The sequence below is a fragment of the Felis catus genome, chromosome C2 (assembly GCF_018350175.1).
Source record: "Felis catus isolate Fca126 chromosome C2, F.catus_Fca126_mat1.0, whole genome shotgun sequence".
Lineage (NCBI taxonomy): Eukaryota > Metazoa > Chordata > Mammalia > Carnivora > Felidae > Felis > Felis catus.
This window is the reverse complement of record NC_058376.1, coordinates 26,038,763-26,061,201: the sequence shown is the minus strand read 5'-3', so window position 1 is coordinate 26,061,201 and position 22,439 is coordinate 26,038,763. Positions and strand designations below refer to the sequence as shown.

The following is a 22,439-nucleotide window of genomic DNA, read 5'->3' as shown; positions in this document are numbered from 1 at the left end:
GAATGTCCTGTCATGAGGGATTTTCTGTATCAAAATTTTCACATGCATAAAACATTGACACTGAGTCTTTACCCTGTATTTCCTGTCGGAGCTTTGCATTCAGTTGCTTTACCTCACCAAGAGTCATCGAATTCACTGAAACATGAAAATATGTGAATTATTACTACAGTAACCTGGAAAAATAAATTGTCTACATCACTAATACAATATTCTATTTAAAAAAATATTCACTTAACTGCCATTATAGTATTCACCCGTCCTCCAGGATTTATTCATTAACTCCTACAGTGTGGAGGATATTTTCAAATTCTAACTACAGCTCACAGCAAGAAACATATTTTACATCACTTCCAGTACACCTCCACCTGAATCAAAAGTTTTGCCAAAGAATACTTGGTAAACTGCTAGAAGCCACTACTCATCAAGCTGATTATGCTTAAGCACTACATAGTTTATGATCCACAGTTGGGAAAACACTAAAGTACTGTGGAAATAGTCTGAAAAACTGATCTATCTCGTTATATAACCTTAGATAACTCATGTGTAGAATTTAGAAGTTGCATTAAAGATACACCAATGTCCCTTCTAGTTCTAAAATCACTTGACTTAAAGTCAGTTAGAATTATCTCAGTTTCTGTGAGTTTTTGTGGAAATAAATGAAAACTGAACGGGTCACTTTTCCCAACTTTAAAATAAGCGCACACATTACCTTTGTCCTTTAGTGAAATGTCAGCTTTTTGCTTTTGAAATGCCACCCCCAGTAGATTAATCTTGTAGCGATGAGCAACGCGACAATGTATGTTAGCCAATGGTTGAAGATGTACTTCTAAACTATATGAACTTCAAACTTCCAATTGTTTGTCAATTCCATTTAGTTTAATACATTTAATTTATTAAATTTATTTATTTTAAATTTATTAAAAAAGATGATGGGACTGAATTCAAATGCTTTAGGACATACTAAGGAGTATTTGAGAGAACTGATGGAGAATTTAAGACACCTCATTTTTGCTAGGGTGAACCTGTCATTTAAATACTCTATAAAATCCCTAATTCTAGAACAAAATTCTTGACATATCACATATGTAAAAATGTAAAAAAAAAGAAAAGCCAACAAAACTGCAACCTTTACTTTTCTCCCCATTTTACTTACATTCCTCTCTGCTGTAATGTGGATGCTGGGCCTGGACGTTAGCATCTGGATCAGAGATTATTTCTTCTTTTTTCTGTGCCTGGTTGTGACTACGAGGCCACAATACACTACTGCGGCATAAAGTGGCACCTGAATCTTGCAACACCGCAAGCTCAAAGTCTGTATTTTCCCGCTGCTCCAATATTCTTTGTGAACAGTTTGAGAGGCCGCCTGCGCTTGCATCTATCCACTTTGCAGAATACTTTGGTACTTGAGAGTCAAACTGTGGGAGTAACTTTTTATCTGGCTTATGCCTGCAATTTAACAGGTGATGCTGGGTATTTTTAGAACATTCAGAATCTGAATCCAGATCCTTATTTTGTGCATACTGTACAATCCAGTTTATCTTCTTACTCAAAAGAGTTTTAACTTCTTCGTAAGTACTTTTTGAAAGTTTAGATCGGGGACAATCCTGGTTTGCAATCAAATGGTATTTTTCAAAGCAGTCTTTATGGCCCCTTAATGATCTGGTGTGCAAGAGATTAGATTTTGGTACTCCTATAGAGAAAAAAAGAAAAAAAAAAACAAAAGACAACATTTTGTTTTTTTAAAAGCTGCGATAAGAGTATATACAGATCTTAGTAAAACATGGATCTCAGTCATCAGGTTTATAAATTAGAGGAAAGATGCTAAAGAATATGGGTGTTAATAACATAAAATATGGTCTAATAATTTCTGCTTCAGTTTAACTATATAGTTCAGTAATATTAAATTCTTATGAATAATAAAGCCTTTCCAAGGACTTGATTCATTTAGACCTTGCTCCAGAGGGAGGTTATTGCATATAATATAAAAAAGTAGTACCAAACTAGCAATTTACATTTACAAAATGTTGGCCTTTATAGTGTAGTGCTTTCTTTGCTAATCCTCCTGAAGTACACACTTGCAAAAATTTCTACTTTAAGGCTCAGTAAGAGAAATGCTTGACAATTTTTTTCTAACAAAAACATAAGTTGATCATGTTCTTAAATTATAGTTATATTTTACTGGGGAAAGGTATACCAGAACCAAAAAAATACACATTAATAAAAGCCTCACAAAGTCAATGAAGTGGGTTTTCTGTCTGTCTATCTATCTATCTTGATTCTATCTAGTAGGCCTCATGCCCAGCATGGAGCCCAATTCAGGGCTTGAACTCATGACCCTGAGATCAAGACCTGAGCTGAGATCAAGAGTTGGACACTTAGGGTCGCCTGGGTGGCTCATTCGGTTAAGCATCTGACTTGATTTCAGCTCAGGTCATGATCTCATGGTTTGTGAGTTCGAGCCCTGAATTAGGCTGTCTGCTCTCAGCACAGAGCCTGCTTCGGATCCTCTGTCTCCCCGTCTCTACCCCTCCCCGCTTGCTCGCGCACTCTCTCTCTCACAAATAAATAAGCTTAAAAAAAAAGAAAGAGCTGGACATTTAACTGACTGAGCCACCCAGGTGCCCCTAGATTTATTTTTTTAAGAAAATGAAAGCATCTAAAATGTTTTCACATTTGTTTAGCTTTCTAAAACTTTATCAAGATAATTTTATCCTCTAGAAGAAATGCATTACACACAATTAATTTTCACATAGCGATAGATTCTATCTGCTCCAATAACCAGTATAATTCTTCAACAAATCTTCATGATATCCTATAAATAGTAGAAATGTTCTTATCACATTTTTCTATGTCCTAACTTTTTAGTAAGCTTAAGTATGCTATTCCAATTGTTTTTTAAAATACAGATCATAGAACACATTTTCAAAGACATAATACATTTCATAATACAGAATACCTTATTACATTTTTATAAACTCAAGCCATATTATTAAAGTCAAACAGCAGTATGTTTATCCTGAAAGTGAATAAGGGATGTGGAGCTGAAAATTAATGCCTGCCAGAATTAACCAGTCTAAATCTGCTTAGCTTTGAAAACAGGGTAAGTGGAGTGCCACTCAGGTGGCAGGTTAAAAAAAAAAAAAAAAAAAAGTTTTAGCTGACTTATCAGAAAAAATTAAACCCTGCACTCATCCTTTGTTTTAAAAATTGAAGTTGTAACAATTTTATTAACTGAACTGCAAACTTTGGCTAGTAGTAAGATAATGAAGTACTTGCACTTTAATGGTATTAAATCAGGTATAAAACGGCGTGTAAGTATTAATTTGTTCTAAAATGATGTAACATCAGCCAATAGTGGGACCTGCTGAGTTTGCCAAAACCACTGCTAAATGGGCTATCCGTTGGCTCACAAGTGAGCTATGGGGAGTACACCTCCTGAACAATGATCATGTAAGCATGTGGGAACAGCTGCTCTCACGAAGCAAACTCAAATATCTCAGCATTGTCTTCCACCAAGTACAAAAACAGACCTGAAATGGAATTTCATACACATTTTATTTATCCCTTTGCTACTTATACTGCAGTTGTGTGTATTTTTTTTTTTTTTAACCAGTTACTGTCTGATTAGGTCAAATTTCCAGCAAAATTAAGATACTTAAGTGCAAATCTTCAAAGCTCTATTTGACAACACGAGCGTACACCTTCAAGACTGGGTAAATTAACACGAAAAGGAAGTTCACAAATCTTATTAGAATGAAAATATTAAAAGTTTTCTTATTATATATGTTTAAGGCCATAAACAAGACAAAAAAGTAGCTAGTACAAAAGTACAGCCCAAATAAATAGCTCCACTCTGCTGTTTGATTCTAATACTTACTGCACTGGATAAACAGCAGGTAGGCAGAGAACTTGAACTTGCTTACTTTACTAACTCGGGAAGATTTTTCAAGAGCTGCCTTACTCTGCAACCTCCCTTCAGTCTCACTGCCAACAGATGGCTAACCAATCTCCAACAGTCAACTGTCTTCACAGACCACTGCCACAGCTCTAAGCCATGATTTAGTTGAATCTATTAAACATAGCAAATTTTAAGTTTCATTGGTCTCTATGAAAAGATATTCTTTAGCATATAAAAAAAAGGGTTTAAATTATGCTGCAGAAGTTAATTTTTGCTGTTAAATCTTGTGGGCTTCTGGTATTTATTTAGAAATGTCAAAAACTGTACTGATAAAAGATACAAAATTGTATGAAACAATGAATTTCCTGATGTGTCCAGAGCTTCAACAGCAGGTTAATAGATGTCTATTTGAAGGATAACGTGGACTTTTAAAGTTACAGATTTTTCTTTTCCAATGTTCCTTCTTAATTATTTGTGCAACATAACTTTTCTTCAAAAATATTTTAATTTTTAAGTTTATTTTTATTTTGATGGGGCGGGCAGAGAGAGAGAGAGAGAGAGAGAGAGAGAGAGAGAGAGAGAGGTGGAGGGGCAGAGAGAGAAGGTGGGAGAGAATCCCAAGCAGGCTCTGCACTGTCAGCACAGAGCCCTATGTGGGGCTTGAACCCATGAACCATGGGATCATGGCCTGAACCAAAATTGAGAGTTGCTTAGCTGACTGAGCCACCCATGTGCCCCAAAATAATTTTTCTTTTAGTTTTTACTTAAATACCCAAATTAATGCTAGGAACCTGGATAAAAACATGATTACATGTTTTTGTTAAATAATCTTTTATATATATAATATATATATAATATTCTTTTGAATATTAAATATAAATAATCTTTTGAGATGAAAAGCAAATCAGAGAACATATATTCAATTTACTGTACAAATACACAAATGTAACATAAATTTCTTTCAGATACTCAGGAGTAAAAGTCACCTGTAAATGACATGAGGGGCTCCTGGGTGGCTCAGTTGGTTAAGCGTCTGACTTCAGCTCAGGACATGATCTCATGATTCGTTGAGTTCGAACCCTGCATTGGGCTCTCTGCTGCTAGCACAGAACCTGCTTTGGATCCTCTGTCCCCTCTCTCTCTGCCCCTCCCCTGCTCATGCTCTCTCTCAAAAATGAATAAACATTTTACAAAAGAAAAATAAAACACATGAAAAAAAGTGTCATGGGCAAGAAAGAGTTCTGAGTATAGGGAACACTTATACTTAGATGGCCCATAGGCTTCTCAAACACCTACCTCCTGGACGAAATGCTTCTTCCTCTTCTAAGTGCCCAAACCTTAAACCTGATTCTCTTCCTAAGTCTGGCACCACCAACTGCTCAAGAAACCTAGGTGTCCTCCTTGACAGCTCCTCCCCTCACCTATCCCAAATGTTTTGCTGTCCATTTTAAAGGGTTCTTTTCCCCATAAAATCTAGTGGTACAACATCCCAAAATCCTGCTTCACCCGATCACCCCTCTCACTGAACTGTCTGGGTCATTACCATCTCCTGTCTGGTTCTTACTCCAACACGTCTGGGTTAGCTGAGAACACCAGATTTCACAAATGCCTCTTCACTGGCCTTTATCTCCAACTATGAGTAAGTTCTGTGGGAAAGGGCACATGCCTGGCACATGGGGAGTACTCAAGAAAAAGCAGTTAAAGGAAAATTTAAATTATATTAAAACCAAATAAAACAAACTTATTAGCGATTGTCATTCAAGGTCTACTACAATGAACTTTTGCCCATCCTGGGCAAGGGAAGCAGGATATGCAGTTTTGCCAGGCTACTCAGAAGTTAACTGAAGAAAGCCATCTTCAGTGGAATTACTCCTATGTTTAGTTTAATGGGCCACTAGTCTGAAGAACTGATGAGTGGCACTGATACACAGGTGGCAATCTTGTGGCATCATTCAGTCTGCCAGGCAAAACCATGAACTTCTACTCAACTGTATTAATTTTAACAGAAATTTACATGTAGAGAATATAAAAGGCTGTTTTATGTGAACTGTACCTCATTAATACCTTTAATTTCTTTAAGCTCACTAAGTTTTAAAGTTCAATTTGAAAATGTTTGTTTTATAAACATGGTTTAAAATATCCCATGCAGTAGCACAGGAAACAAAACATTCAAAAAGTATAATATACTGATTACTTCATATACTTGAACAAATTACCTTTTAATCTAGAAAAGAATGTGAGTAGCCCACTTAATTTGTATCAGCAATATACGTGCCATTTGATAAACTCTTGAAGTGATTTTGTTTTCTTCACTTCATCAGTTCGAATTATTATAAAAGAAACAACTATTGCTATTATCAGAGATCCCAGTGAGTTTCCCTACTGACTCTTCAATTTTAATTGCATTTACAAGTGTAAACAGCTCTGAGCACCAATTTGTTTCCTTAGCAGCTTTTGAAAAGGAATGAATCTAAATGCAATTAAATGAGTTGATATTTTTGAAGAGCTGAGTTATAAGGAGTTTCCAAACCAGTTCAACAAAAACTGCGCTACAACTTCCTCACTAATAAAAATGTCGAAGGCCAACGTAATTGACATCCTATTATGAAAACTTCTTTAAATCATACTTCAAAAAGGTCCATGTAATTTTTTTTTTTTTTTTTTGTCATGAAGTCATTTTTATTAGTGAACCAAGACCTTAGCTGGCAACCATGACTGCTTTTTTTTAAGTACTAGCTGCTCTGGAGAGAGGCCATTTAGAATTACATAGGCAGTATATTTCTGTATGAACGGGGGTATTTTAAAAAGTTAAGCTGTTCCTATTCAATAGTTTTTTCTTTTTTATCTTTTCCCACTTTCATCTCTGATTTTGTTATACCATTCTCACATACTTTGAAAACCCTCCCACTAACCCATCTGGCATGCTATCCCCATTTCTATTCTTTAAGTCCCTCTTTAAGATCAATTTACTTTTAAGAAAACTTGGTTAAACCCACAGAAGAGCAAAGTCACTCAAATATAGTGACTTTTCTGTCTACCTGCCACAGTTGCTCTTTTAAAATAAGGATATTTCCATGCTTATATTTAATCTGCCTATCGTAGCAACATGTCTCTTTTTCCCTAATAAGATGAGACTCTTAAGTGGCACTAAAAAATAGGAACAAAACCCAAACGCTTAGCAAGTTGTATTACATGTCCCATTATCCTTGGATTAAAAAAAAAATTTTTTTTTAATGTTTATTTTTGGGAGAGAGAGACACAGCATGATCATGCAGGGGAGGGGCAGAGAGAGAGGGAGACACAGAATCCAAAGCAGCCTCCTGGCTCTGAGTTCCCAACAATGAGCTCAATGTGGGGCTCAAACTCATCAACTGTGAGATCATGACCTGAGCCGGAGTTGGATGCTTAACCGACTGAGCCACGCAGGCACCCCATCCTTGGATTTCACCTCCAGCCTCTTGAAGACCTTATTTGGGATTTGGTGGTAATGAGGTAAACAAAGCAATCTTTTCTTGATGGCTCACCAGTTGGTCCTGTCAAACAGCACTGTTTCTCAGTGGACTACACTGATGCCACATGGCTTTCTACTTTTCACATCCCTGAATCCCGTCATCTGACTTACTCCAATCCTGCCTTACTGGACTCCGTCCATTAGAGTTCATTTGAATTTGATTACTTAACTTCATTTCCCAGTCAAAGGAATGGCTTCATATAATTTGGTGCTCCTGAGGCAGAGCAAACAGAACACAACCAGTCGTTGGATGTAAAGCTGTGAATACACACGTTAGCACATCAGTAGGAGACTGGACAGCTCTAAGAGAGCAAGCTCTTCAAGTTTTACTTCAAACATAAAACAGAATTAGACAATTGGCAGTGTTGGTATTCCAAACTGTGGGTTTGTGTGTTCTTTCTTAATATTTAAATAAGGCAAGGAAATTTTAGTTATAAATTTAAGTTATAAATTTAAGTTAACATGCTGTGAAGAAATTTGAAACATTTTGCCTTCAAACATGACCAACATTTGTGCAACAATTCGTGTGGTATTGCTTCAGAATCTTTTCTATGCAAGCTCACATTTTGCCCAGTTTAAAGAGTTTTCCAAGAGTTAAGATGTTTTTCTTTTTATGATGATCTTATCTTAGTTGCTAAGAAAGGGAGTACAAGTACCTGCATGTTTATGTGCTGTTCATATTAAGAAGTAATCTTGAGCTTCTTTAAAGTGTTAATTGTAAAAATGGGAGGAGAGCTAAACTTTGTTGTGCTAAGAAAGACTAAAAGGATTAAGATGTTACTTCTTTGGGAGGATCCGATCCCATTTCTGATAAAAGGAATAGAGGAAAAGCTCTGTAAATAGATGTAGCACACCCACACCCATACTGCAGACAAGTTTTGTTTAGCCTACAAGTGTATTAAAAGAAGAAAAAAATTATATCTACTTATAGTTTTCAGTTTCTTGGTTTCTCTTAAAAGCCAAATCTGAAGATCTGGCAGCAACTGGCTAGTAGTGAGAAGCAGCTGCCATCTGAAAATAGGGCAAGTTCTCTTTAATCCAAAACAGTCCTTATCATTTCCTTCCTGAGTGTGCAGGGTACCTATGACCCAGCAGGCTCTGCGGCCAGGCTGCCAACTAGTGACACGTGTGCTATATACCAAGACTGTGCAGTGATACAGATCTGAATTGCTTTGGTGCAAAAACTGCTTGTCCCAATGATGCTTTGACACCTAACTTGACCAGGCTATTTTGCATCTGATGAGCAAGCAGGAACAGTCAAGCTAGGATTCAACAAGAGTTATTACCACTGTATCTATTGCCCATCACAGCCACTCAGTGGGAGGATGCTCAGATTGTCTATCCTGCCATGGGGCTAAAGGTGGGAAATTAGACCAAAGGCAGGAAGGCAAGGATACATAGTTGGAGCACCCACTTCCTTTCCACACCCATAATAGGCCAGGCTTCTATTTTTATTGGATGCCCAAGTGCTTTAGTGACTATGCTAACAGTGTCCTATTCCCTCCCACCCCATGCCTTTAGCTAACTCAGGAGCCAGTGAAGAGTATGTCATATTCAAGTACTGAACATACTGTTAAAAAGTAATAGGTAATTGCTTATCTCTGCATTTAGCAGATGGAATTGCTGGCAACCACAGTAAGCCAATATACAGATGGGTTCAGCAACCTGCTTTTCTACATTTTGAGAACCAATGCCCTAACGGAAGATATATCAACAGGTGGTCTTTAGACAGCAGACTGCAGTTTAGAGATGTTTATTCCATTCTCAAGTTACTGTATGTGCTAGGAGAAGGATTAAGCCGTTAAACGGCTTAATCCAGTAAATGAATTATAAGGGCAAATTCCAGTAAGCAATGAGTTCTGAGAGACAATGTTAAAAGATAAACCTCAGTCTCTAATAATGAAGGAACTGAGGTCTGGTAATGAAAGGAGATCTATAAACTGCAAATGACTTGTCAAAAAGAAAACCTCTCAGTGAATTTTACTTTTTCATTTTAACAGTTGGAAAACTGGGGAAACACACCTACATAACTGTTTATTACTAATGGTACAAAAAATAAGTCTACACTCAATTCTATTCCCTAATTTAGCTACCTGTTTTTTTGTTGTTGTTGTTTGAGAGAGAGCATACACACGAGCAGAGGAGAGGGGCAGGGGAGAGAGGGAGAGAGAGAGAGAGAGAGAGAGAGAGAGAGAGAGAGAGAGAGAATCTGAATCCCAACATGGGCTTCTATCTGATGACCCTGGGATCATGACCTGAGTCAAAACCAAAAGTCGGATGCTCAACTGACTGAACCACCCAAGCACTCCTAGCTACCTGTTTTTTAACTAGCAATGTCCAACAGAACATTCTGTGATGATGGACATGGTCTATAACTGTTATCCAATAGTAGCCACTGCCACATGCAGTTATTAAGCATTTGAATGTAGCTGGCATGACCAAGAACTAAAATTTTAACCTTATCTAATTTTAATTAAGGTTAATAACCCATACTGTGGTAAGGCTACCAAATTGGACAGGGCAGTCTGTCTGGAAGTAATTAAGCAAAAGGGTACTTGGAACGAGAACATGGATAGAAGCTGTCCATGTTCTTACTAATGGTTTAATATGGGCTACTAAGCTTACAGCAGCATACAATATAAAAGGCTAAATTTGTTTGTCTAGTACATTAAAATATGTCAAATTTAGACTGTAATTTTTTGGTGGTACAAAAAACATTATACTATAAAAAGTTTTAAGTCAATAATCCAACTGACTCAAGTAAACATCTACTTGTTTCATTTTCCCCAAAAGAGCTCTGAGTATACTGACATTAAAAAATTGTTTTTGTGCATGAAGCTGTATAAAAGGCTCCCAAAAAGTTACTCAAATCAGGGGTGCCTGGGTGGCTCAGTCAGTTAAGCGTCCAACTCTTGATTTCAGCTCAGGTCATGATCTCATGGTTCATGGGATCAAGCCTCACACTGGGCTCTGTGCTGACAGCATGGAGTCTGCTTGGGATTCTCTCTCTTTCTTTCTCTCTCCCCCCCCCCTCCACACACACTCTCCCCAGCTTGTGCTCTCTCTCTCTCAAAATAAATAAACTTAAGAAAAAAGTTACTCTAATTAACTGTAGTATGATTGAGCTGTTTTATATGTGGCACAAAGAGACACTAATTTGCAGAAAAAACCAAAAAATCCCAACATTCCTAAAGATACATAAAGTTAAAATGATACATGTTACTTAAACAAAAGAGACTGTAAAAAAAAAAGAAATCCACTTTTATAGTAACACCAGATAAACAGGGAAAATCATAATGACAAAGTAAAATTATAGGTTCCAACGCAAGAAATGTGATAGACATATGAATTCTTTGCCCTTTATCTCCTGAAACCTTGTCTGCCCAGTAAAGGTTATGAATGATTTATTTTCTTACAAATGAGGAAAAAAAAAAAATGAAAAGCTATTTTAAAACCTCAGTTTTGCATTTCAACTTTTTGCATAAATTTGAATTATGGTTCCTGAAACTCTAGTTGCCTATTCCTTAAATAGATGCTAAATGGTAGCATCTAATAGGGATATATTAGCTAGTGAATTTGAAAACATGTATAAGTCACTTACTACTATAGGTAGTAAATGGTAAAAATTCAGGCTGATGGAAAACAATCATTACAATTCACTAACCATTTGATAAGAAAAACTAACATTAAAAAAAATAATTGATAAATCATATTGCATGATGCTAAACATAGAAATATTATGACTGTGTTATAATTGCATCATAGTAATTCTAGAGTAGAAAGAACTAAAACAAAGGGGTTGGTGAACTGACATAAAATAAAATTTTCCCATGATGAAACAAATAGTTTTGTTTTGTTTTGTTTTTTAACTGGAAGATTACATGGTCCTAATTCAGCAGTAATGGAAGCCATTGAAACAAATGATAGGACTACAAATTGGGACAGAACTCTGATCTAAAAGTCTACCTCTGGGAATTTAAACTACAATGAAATGGGAATTTAATCAGACATGCATAAAAAATGTACATATAACAATGTTTTAGTACTGGTAAACTGCAAACAAGCTAAACATTTAGCAATGGGATAGTGGTTAAATGAATTAGGGTACAATGGACTGCAACCTTAAAAAAAAGTAGAAAATTTTACCTAGCATGAAAAAGATATTCCTAATATATTAAATGAAAAGGCTGATTATTAAATGCTATATATAGCTTGATTTCATTTTTAAACACAATTTACTACATATGTGTGCATGCACATACACATACATAGTCTACTACAGAAAACAATTTAGAAGAACACACCAAAAATATCAAGAGATTGTTGGTAGATGAGTGGCATTATGAATCTTAATATTCTTATTATTTCCTATATTTTGATTTTTCTGTAATAGGCATTATTTGCTTTTTCAGTGAAAAACATTTTTAAAACTGTCTAGGAATAAATACATTTTGGTTTGGGAAAGAACACTGCATTCCTTAGTCTAAGACAAATTATGCTTTTAGTATTGGACTGTATGTTCCATTGAACTAAGTGAAAGAAAAAAGATGGAGAAACTAATAATGGTAAAAGACACACATACCTAAGATTCTTAATTTTTTCAAGACTGTGAGAATTTTCTTAGGCGAACAATGTATCTAGCAAGGAAAAGTATTTTCCTTCAAATGAAAGCAGTTCCTCTTCTCCAAAGAAAAATCATAACCATGTTATCGTTTTATCTGGCAATCCTCGGTGATGACCCAAGGACCCAAAGAGAGTAAGGGAAAAAGACACTGATAAGTGAAGACAGTTCATACTGTTGATTAAAAAAACAAAGAATGTATGGTGAAAGGATTTGCTGAGCAGCTGCTACAAAACAGAAATGAAAGCTAGAGCAGAAAAACCTAATGAAACCAAATCATAGAAAGGTAAAATCAGGTGAATTCAAACCTCCTCAATGTACAATAAAACATTAAATTATTTTTGTCAATGGAGAAGATGTTCAATATACAAGCAGTATTTCATCTTTTAAGATCCTTCTAATATTTGAATTTAAATACTAACATTTGTTTCATATACTATATTTACCACAAGGCTCCTCTATACTCATTTGATGTGACCCTCACACTGCTCCTTGAACACAGGCAATGATGTTGTTTATCATCGCCTTTATTTAATGCATGTACTCTAAAAGTTGAGCAGTTGCATACTAGGAGGAAGGAGAAGGAAATGGCATTTAAGACAGAGGAAACTTAGAAAGACATGGAAGTGAGAAAGAAATGGAGGGAATGAACCAGAGTGAGAAAGACAGAGATAGAGTTGGCACACAGACTGGCTTGTAGAGTGCCTTTGGAAGAGTAATGAAAGATAAAGGTGGCCAGTTGAACAGACATAACCCAGTCATGACATGTTTTATGTGTTGTGTTAGGAAGCTAATAATCTGAGTAAAATAGCAAGGAGTCAATGGATAGTTAGTTCTATGACAGTGAATGGCATGATAAGATCTTTAAAGTAAAAGACCTTTCTGGTGATACTGAGAAAGAACTGGGGAGGTAGGGTAGCGGTGGGGATAAAAAGATTAAATCTATGAAGCTAATTAAGTAGTCTTGGAGTAATATTGGTAAGGAGGAAAAAGGGCCTGGACAAAAGTATAGCAGTGGGAATGAAAAGTAGGAAACAAATGGGAGAGAATCAATAGGACTCAGGGACAGAGTGCAAAGAGAGGGCGGATGGAAGCCGTCGGGTAACAGACAGGACCTGCTGCTAGGCCATAGGCCAACTTGCCTTTATATATTGGAAAGTCATCCCTACCAGGGTACACAGCTTGAACAGCAGAGCCTAGATCAGATTCTGGGCTACATTATCATTGTACCTACACAACCCTACATGGAAAGTCCTGAAGAACCAGGAACCATTCATTCACTAATGGCAGTTTTTCAAAGTTTGGTCCTGAGGTCATTTGCAGAATAGTTAGCTGGGACTCTTGTTAAAATGCAAATTTCAAGATCAACTCTAGACCTATGAAATCAAAATCTCTGCATGTGGATCCCAGAGTTCCATTTGAACCAAAGATGAATGAAATATAAAATGCATGTGTATATGGAAATAGAGATCCATTTAGTTCTGAGAAACTTAATTTCAAGACAGGTACAAAATATTCAAATGGAAGGCACAAAATATTCAAGACAGTTGAATATACAGGTCTGGCACTCAGAAGAAAGATTTGGTTTGGCCTGGCAATGTGTCTGTGGTATAGTACAGAGGTATAGCTAAAGACATGTCAATGAAAGAAGTAGATGAGTGCAATAAGAGAAGGACAGAATTCAATGAAACACTAGTATTTTAGGGACTTGTACCTGGCAATGAACCCGAGAAGACAGAAAAGTGGGCACAAATAAGAGGACACAGCTCTTTTCTCACAGAACCCATGGAGTCAAGTGTTTCAAAAGAAAATGTTAAATGTCAGATTTTGATAATGGCACGAACATGAGACTATTTACTGCATTGACTACAAGGAGGTCACTAGTGAGAGTAAAGGAGGATGGCAAATTGTAAGGGCACTGAAGGATAGGATGGGAGGACTGAGTAGACCCTGAATGAACACGACTGTTCCAAGAACTATGGTTTCAGGGAAAGAAATCATATGGTTTATGATTTTTTCTTTTAAGTATGGGAGACATGAGCATTTCTGCCACTCTAACCATCTTTTTGGTCAATCTGCCAGGATACAGAGATAGTAACTGTAGGTAGGCAAGATGATGAGTAAGCAGAAGTTACAACAAATGGAGGAGAGAGTAAATAAATGAATTAAGAAGAGTGGGTGGTAGAAAAGACAGTCTGTAAAAAGCATGATATTTTTCTACATCTAGTCCTAACTGGATATAGAATTGTGAGATTTTAGTTTCTTTCTCAAGATACTTGCGGCTGGTATTTACCAGACACATTTAGTTAATACACTGGTAACCTAAAACTGAGTTTTTGGGAGAACTTTCTGTTACAGTATGTAGGAATTATATTTTATCTATACTGTTATATTTAATCTATATATATTTATTCTACTTCGTAGCAGAAATACAATCAAAATGTTGCTTGACACGGAGTTGAAAACTGATTGTTAATATCCTGAAAATACTCTGAATAAGCCAAAGTAACATAATCAAGATTATAAAGAATATTTTAATAATAAACAGAAATGTTATCAGGACAAATATATTAACAAACAGTGTTAGTAAAGAAGTAGAAAGAATACAAAAACTTGAAAATATTTTACATTGTACCCAATACTTAAAGATCTGTAAGTATTTAAAGATAGAAATACAAAAATATGAAGAGTACTTTATGTTAATTTTGAAATACTCCCCAATACCCCTAAACATTAACATATGGGTTCTGTTTCCAAATCAGACTAGCAATTTTTGTTCACTACATTCATTGTAGATATTATTCCAACAGTTATCCTAAGTTTTAGATATTAAAAATGTCATTTAAGTATATTTGAATAGCACTTTAGAGATTGGAAGGTGCTTTCACTGTCTACTTAATCTCCACGTTATTTCATAAGAAATGAACATTAAGTGTAAATTTCAAGTAAGGTAATACATGGAAAAATATACTAGTGATTTAATCTATACTTCATAAAGGCAAATAATCCCATATCCTCTTCCAACATACTATATAATTAATTTATTCTATTGTCTTTTCCCTCCTCTCATATAAGCTTTATGAGATTTATGTTTGTTTTATTCCATGTCTTATCCTCACCTACTAGAATAACTTCCAGCACAGAGTGGTTGCTTAGTTAATATTTACTGAATAATTGTGCTTAAAAATTGCTATGGACCCAACCACACAGCTTTAATTATGAGATTTAGATTTTAATGGGTACACACAAATTATTCTGCTTTACTGGTATACAATTGAGACAGGAATGGCAAAAAATTACCAGAGATACACTAGTTTAAAATTATTTGTAAACAAACAGGCAAGTTTCCCTTATTACAAACTATAAATCCAAGGCTGTGTTTAATGGGTTTATTCCCCTTATCAAAATCGTAATGGACCATATGGTGTGCCAAATTGGATTAGCATAATTTAAATCCACTCTAACTAGAACTATAGTTACCACATTTTGATAAGTTTTCAGTTAGCCTCTTTGATTTTAATCACTTAGACATTTTTCATGTATTACTATATTTGAAATTCACAATGTTAACTTCCTATATAATGTGGAGATTAAGGTGCTGTAAAAGCACCTTTCACTTTCTAAAGTACTATGCAAATATAAAGGTATGAGGTCTTTATTTTCAGTAATAAACACTGGAAAATTTAAGTTTTTTTTAAGCAGAATATCAGCAGAGGTGCTGTATTTCTGAATATGTTCTAAGTATTTCTAAAATCTTCTATTGATGTAGTTAAGTTCAATGCTCATTACCTTCTAAACTCAGAAACTAGAAAACTCATCTCATAAACTACCTATTTTTCTCTTTCTGAAAGTGCCCCAGGCACTTATTGAGGCCGATGAGCAAAAGGACCATGGTGTGCAATTTCCAGGAATGGTGCTAACATTTTCACTTGTGTTTGCACTGACTGCATCCATTTACTCAGATCCCTATTCCCTCTTGAAAGACTGATAATCAGGGTAAGCCTCCATTACCCAGATGGTTGGGAGGACAGAGAACAGTGTTAGAACCACTGCCTCATTACCAGTCGACACCTGCATGATTCTCTAGCAAATGTCAGTCTACAGCTCAATAAGCTTATCCTTTCTGGGCAGGAGCGGCAAGATAGTCACAGGTGTGTTCCCTTCTCTCTGATCGTTACCAGCCCAATCCAAGGGTTCTAAAAATTGTATTTTCTTGACAGATTACAACATATTGAGATTACAATCCATGTGGAGACTGCATCATCCTACTCTCTTAAGTCATCAGAAATGTATATTTTCAGATATTCCACTGAACATGTATTAATATCATGGGGAGAAATAATTTAAAAAAATTTTATGTCTCCTGAGACCCAGATTTTGTTCCTTGCCTCAATATTCACATTTGTATAATTCATCTCTGACTTTGCCTAACTTAATACCTCCTAAATTTTAATAGTTCATGTAATTTTCTTTGGAAGCAGAAATGATTTAGGCATTTGGTTTTTTGGAATCAGAGACCTTGGGTTTGAACTTGTAAGCTGTGTAATTTTGGACCAGTTACCTAGCCTGTCTGCTCACTTTCCTTATTCATCAAATTGGGATAACAATAAAAACAACGCATGTAAAGTGTACAATACTCGACAAACAATACCTATTATTTAAATAAGTCTCTTATCTGAAAGTGTAAGTCCCTTAAGTATTTACCGACAGTTGAACTAGCTTCTTCCTAACTTGACAGTGATAGTTCACTTCTTCCAGAGAACAGAGAAACCTATCTTTGTCTTCTTTCTTCACAGGACATTATTTTGCACGTGATAGAAAAATTACCCTTTTATTTCTGGGTAGCTGATTTCTCTTTATCAACTTTTCAGTAACAGTTTTAAATTATTTTAAGTCACATAAATCATATCCATTTACTGAGAATAGATAATTTTGACCTACATATTAAAGATTTTCAATCTAGATTTAATTTATTTCCGTATCTCATAAAATATTTTTCATCTTTGTCAACACAATGGGATGAAAGAATTATGAAGCTGAACCAGAATGCCACATTTTTAACATTCTAACAAATCCTTTTTATTTATAATTATGATGTTCTTATTACTAAGATATTCTGAGTTGTATATTCTGCTTCCTTGTTTTCAACTTTAAATCACTGATTTAAGGAATATATTTTTATCACTGATTTAAAGAGGACTCAGGGTCATCAAATGCCTAGGGGTCATCATTATGAGCACACACTATGTTGGGGTGTCCAGAAAAAGAGAAATGCAATGCGTAAAATGAATCTAGAAACTCCCATTCTTGACACAGCCCTGTTAAAACTTCTTGCTCTGTATTTGGGGAAAAATACTTATGTCTGTTTTTTACCCTGACTGAAAAAGAACCAATTATCACTATTAGTATTATTGGCTACATCTTATTTTTTTGAATATGGTACAAAGTTCTATTAGTTAAGATTCATAAAACTTCTAGTAGACTCCAAAAAGATCTCATGAAATTCTCTAGAAGGGCAGAAAAATAGTAGAAAAGTTTCAGTGTGAGCAAGTTTAAAGGAAAAATAATGTAAAGAGAAACAGTACTCTAAAGTCTCCTTTAGATTGATGCAGTCTTCAGTCAAATATTTATTCATTTCTCTTTGCCAGTCCTGTGCTACTGCTGATTATGTACTAGCAAACAAAACATACTCGAAAATAAATCCATGTCCTTACAGAATTACAAATGGGGGGGGGGGGGGAAGCACATTAAACAAACACACAAGCAAAGAACTACAGTAAACAATTATAACAAGTGCCATGAAAAAAAAGGGTGCTATGAGGAAAAGAATACTGGGGAGAGTGGTGGTGGTGGGGAGGGGCTGGGGGGAGGAGAATTAAAAGGCAGGGAGGGATCCTTTGAGAAGTAACTTTCTAAGAATTAAGAAACAGGCAGGCTCTCTCTGGAGCTAACCTGCACAGATTTTAGTTAGGCATCTAAGTCTTTACCTTCTCCACCCTTGACTTCCAACTCTGATATTTTTGGTTTCAGGGATAGAAGGGGAATTTACTTATTTATTCATTCACTCACTCTGAAAAGAGATATGGCTAGGGTAGGAATAACAGCTTAAAGCTTTAGACATGTAACTTGGAAGTACTTACTGGTTACATAGGTGAAGATGTCTAAAAATTAGTTACATATATTGATGTATAGCTGGGGGTGGGGGTGAAGGGAAGGAGGAGGAGACAAGGGGTTGTTTTGTTAGTTTTCATCATATAAAAGGTTATGAAAGCCCAGAGTGAGGATGAAAAGCCTAGGACAGAGGAGGCCAACATTAAATTTTTATTTATTTATTTTTTTTAAAGAAACCTATACAGATTATCAGGACCACTCAAAAACATTAAGAAAACCAGTAAGTGAATGAGTGAATGGCATCATTATAGAGGTGCTGGTCTACAATTTAAGCTGTTAAAATATGACAAAGGAAACAGAAAGGTCCATTTCACACAGTGGTACATCAGCTCTGATATGAGACACCTGATTGGAATCCCTTCTGTGTCGTTTACTGTCTATGTGACTTTAGGCAAGTTTACTTGACCCCAGAGCCTTTATTTCGCCACATATATATTGGGAATATTACCACTTACTTCTTAGTCCTGACGGGAGAGCTCTGTTAGCTCTAATAAATGCTTGGTTATGCTTAAAAATCAGTAGGCAAAGTCAGGCTTTCCAACCTTTCTAGTCATTTCTACAGGTATTTTAACTATACACTGTATCACTAAAGAAGAGAAAATAAATCTTAATCATTTCCTACTTAAAACTCAGATAGGCATATGCCTCCAGCTGAATTGACAGGGTCATAATACACTTAAGCAACTTGCCCAGGTTCTCCTGGTTGGTGAATGGGAATTTGAATCCAGTCTGGCTCTGCAGTGTGTGCCCCAGCTGGAGGTGTTGGGCCTCTGGAGCAGTTTTAGGAACCTGTGCTCCCAATCACTGCTTGCTACTCTGCAGCTTCATCCTCAGCATCAAGAACAAACAAACCTGAGATCCACTGCTTATTTTGCCAAGTGCTCTTCTTGGAACAAATGGCAACTATGGGAGTTCAGCCTTTGGAATGAGATTCTGGCACAATAATTTCAAGGTTAAGAAATACAAATAGGAAATTGCTCTTACTGGTGACATTTGAGAACCAGTATGACACAAAAACTTAGATATCTTGCCAAGAAGACCCAACTAGTTATGTGGCAGGGTCAAATGCAAGGCCAGGTCTGAGTCTAGGACCCACGTGGCAGATGCACCCGGCGGCGGAAAAGCAATCTTCCCTGTAAAAGTATGAGGGAGGTAGAAACCATGTGAGTCTACCATGAACAGAGTCTGGGAGAGAGGAGGGAAAAGTTTTCCCAAGTTTATAATCTCTAAATTGCTTAACCACACAAATTTCTTCCAGACAAAAATTGGGGGACCTCTTTCAGAACAGTAACATCAATCCTTACATGATACATAATGAGACAGGTTAGATACTTCAGAACTCTTACAGCTTTCTGGCAACAAGTCCACATGTGATCTGCCTGCATGCCCATCCTCAGAATACAATCCCTCATTCCGCTAAAATCCCTTCCAGTTCTAACTCCAGGACTGGAAGAATCATCAGAGCATTACTTGTTAGTATTAGCTGTAGCTCAAATAGTTTGTCTCCAACATGGAATAACCTTTAATTACTAGGAAGGCCCCTCTCTGCCTGATTTTACTTCTTGCCTACTCAATATCCTTTGTCCCATCTTTGTGAAACACTGACGTTATTTGGAGCAGCTTCTCTTAGGGGCAATGAAATGTGTAAGAAACTATTAGCTGGGACTTCACGAAAAACCCCTTTTTAGAGCAAGACTGCTAACATGCATCTTTTGTCAGATGTCCTGCTGTCCTTTCTTTCTTGTCTGAGAATAAGGAAGCAATGGCTGGAGTTCCAGCAGCCATTTTGGCTCATGAGATGACCTTGAAGATAGTTACGTATGTGGTAAGGGAAGTGGAATAGAAAAACAGAAGTAGCTTGAGTCCTTCTGATCAGGGAGCTATTATACCAAGTCCAGGTCCAACTTATTTTTATATGGGAGATATAAATATCCATTCCATTTTATTTCACCATTATTATTTGGATTTCCTGTTATTTGCGGCCAGATCTCATTCCTGATGGATGTATCTTCCCCATCAAAATTTGTGTACGATCTAGGTTTTAAATTCATCCTAGACTTTAGAATTAGAAAGCTTCACAAAGTTAAAAGGGAGGAAAAGCTGGGAGTAACTAAAAAGAGGCAAACATAATTAGCACAGGGATGATTCTAGAACCTGGCTCCTTATAAATGGGTTGGTAGTTAAGTCACAAGTCTTCATTAGATTCTGTTGGCCTAGATTCAATTATTTTTCTTTTAAAGTATTCTATAATTTAAACTTATCACCAGTTTCCACTTTCATCCCTCCCTACTCCTGTCCAAATAATGAGGTTTTACTGTTGCAGCCATTTAAAAAGCATTCAAATTTATTTAAAGTGACATTAAAAGGCAGTTAAAGAATTAACTTTGTGCCTGTATTTCTAAGTATATCAAAGATAGCCAAGTTAAAGTTTAAAAGTCACACTGAGCTTTATATTTACAAGTATTCTCGGGGCACCTGGGTGGCTCTGTTGGTTAAGTGGCCGACTTCGGCTCAGGTCATGATCTCGCAGTCCGTGAGTTTGAGACCCACATCGGGCTCTGTACTGACAGCTCAGAGCCTGGAGCCTGCTTCAGATTCTGTGTCTCCCTCTCTCTCTGCCCCTCCCCTGCTCACACTCTTTCTTTCTATCCAAAATAAATAAGCATAAAAAAAATTAAAAAAAATAAAAGTATTCTCTTAGTTAATACCAATATATCACATTTGCAATTATATGAAACAAGAGGCTAATGCCAGATACAGTTAGCTATAAATACAGTTTCCCTATCACAAGAGGTGGATCTTTTTACTTAAGTGGAAAGATGCTAGTGTGTCAGAAGCAGGACAAAGGAAGAGCTATTGGCAGACTTTGAGTAGTAAATGACCAGTCTTGACAACCAAACTGAATCAGGATTTAATGTTGAGATTCAAACTGCTCACTGACTACTGACTACTAACCATGTGAACAATGTTTTGGTCAAAGACATAAAATCAAGGAAGAACAAGATTAAAAGTAAGCACTGGGTTCACCAGTGAGAAAACACCTATAGGTTTTTCTTGCTGGAAAGATTACCAAGGATATGAATTTGGATCAGCTTCTAGAAAAAGTTTCTAGAAGTTTCAACAAATTAGGGGGAGAATGAAGTCGGAGACGAACTAGTAAGCATTGGTGGTGCTTACTAATCAACCATCAAGTTGGACTGAAAACTTTGCTCGGCATAAGAGGAACCAATCCGGTCTTTTTTTTTTTTAATTTTTTAAGTGTTTATTTATTTTTGAGAGAGAGAGAGAGAGAGAGAGAGAGAGAGAGAGAGAGAGAGAGAGAGAGAGAATGAGGCAGAGCGTGAGTGAAGGATCTGAAGCAGGATCCAGGCTCCGAGCTGTCAGCACAGAGCCCAATGCGGGGCTCCAACTCACAAACCGTGAAATCATGGCCTGGGCTGAAGTTGGACGCCTAATCGACTGAGCCACCCAGGCGCCCCCAATCCAGTTTTATAAAAAAGTTTATCTCCACAGAAAAGAAAAGAGAGGAAGTCAGTTATTAGAGGAAGGTAAGAATGCTCTAAAAATTATTTGCACAGTCTTTTGGCAGAAAATGAAAACTGTATGAAGTAACAGATTGGAGTCCTGGACTTTTGTCCCCTCTAGCTTCATTTCCAACTTTGTTACATTACAGCTGAGTTTTATTATTGGCTCCCGACTATCCTGGGCTATCTTCTTCCCAGCCTCAATAGCTTAGGGAAAGGTAGTAATATGGTCACTAATTGTAAAGATTTTAGTATCATGAACTATGATGCATATTAGAGTATCTGATTATACATGCATAAAAAAGTTTATAGTGTCTTAGAGCCTAGGATAGGCCATGAGTATTAGGAAGTTTATGCATCTGTTTTCTAATCCTAGAAGTAGACAAGTTATTTTAATGTGAATTACAGGTACAAAGAAAAATCAATCTTGCAAGCATTTCAAAACAGTTAAGTCCTCAAAGTACATTTCTTAGGTCCTTGAAGTATACAAGGAAGTATAAAAAATATAGGTACCATTTCCTTTTAATTACTGTGAAGTCACAGAAAAAAGGCAATTTAGAGCCATGCTCAGAATACGAAATCTCTCCAAGAAGATTTGACTGTCTTTTGTTATTTCTTTCTTCTTTCGTCTTCATTTATAAATATATGCAGGTACACAGCTTTAAACAACAGGCCATTTGATTGGACCAGTTTTGATTTGATGTAATCAACAAC

The 22,439-nt window shown here is 36.3% G+C and overlaps 1 protein-coding gene across 6 annotated transcripts in view; it reads right to left on the bottom strand.

Annotated features, from left to right (window-relative positions):
• The window catches only part of CC2H21orf91 (chromosome C2 C21orf91 homolog), a 32,217-nt gene that overhangs the window by 5,797 nt on the left and 3,981 nt on the right, over positions 1 to 22,439 (bottom strand). For 5 of the 6 annotated variants that reach the window (XM_023238850.2, XM_023238851.2, XM_045036717.1 and 2 more), the window contains exons 3-4: positions 1,154 to 1,690; positions 73 to 135 (exon numbers count right to left, since the gene is read on the bottom strand). In XM_023238850.2, coding sequence (XP_023094618.1) covers positions 73 to 135; positions 1,154 to 1,690 — 600 coding nt within the window. The remainder of the gene's footprint in view (positions 1 to 72; positions 136 to 1,153; positions 1,691 to 22,439) is intronic. The other variant, XM_045036719.1, reaches the window with a different exon arrangement.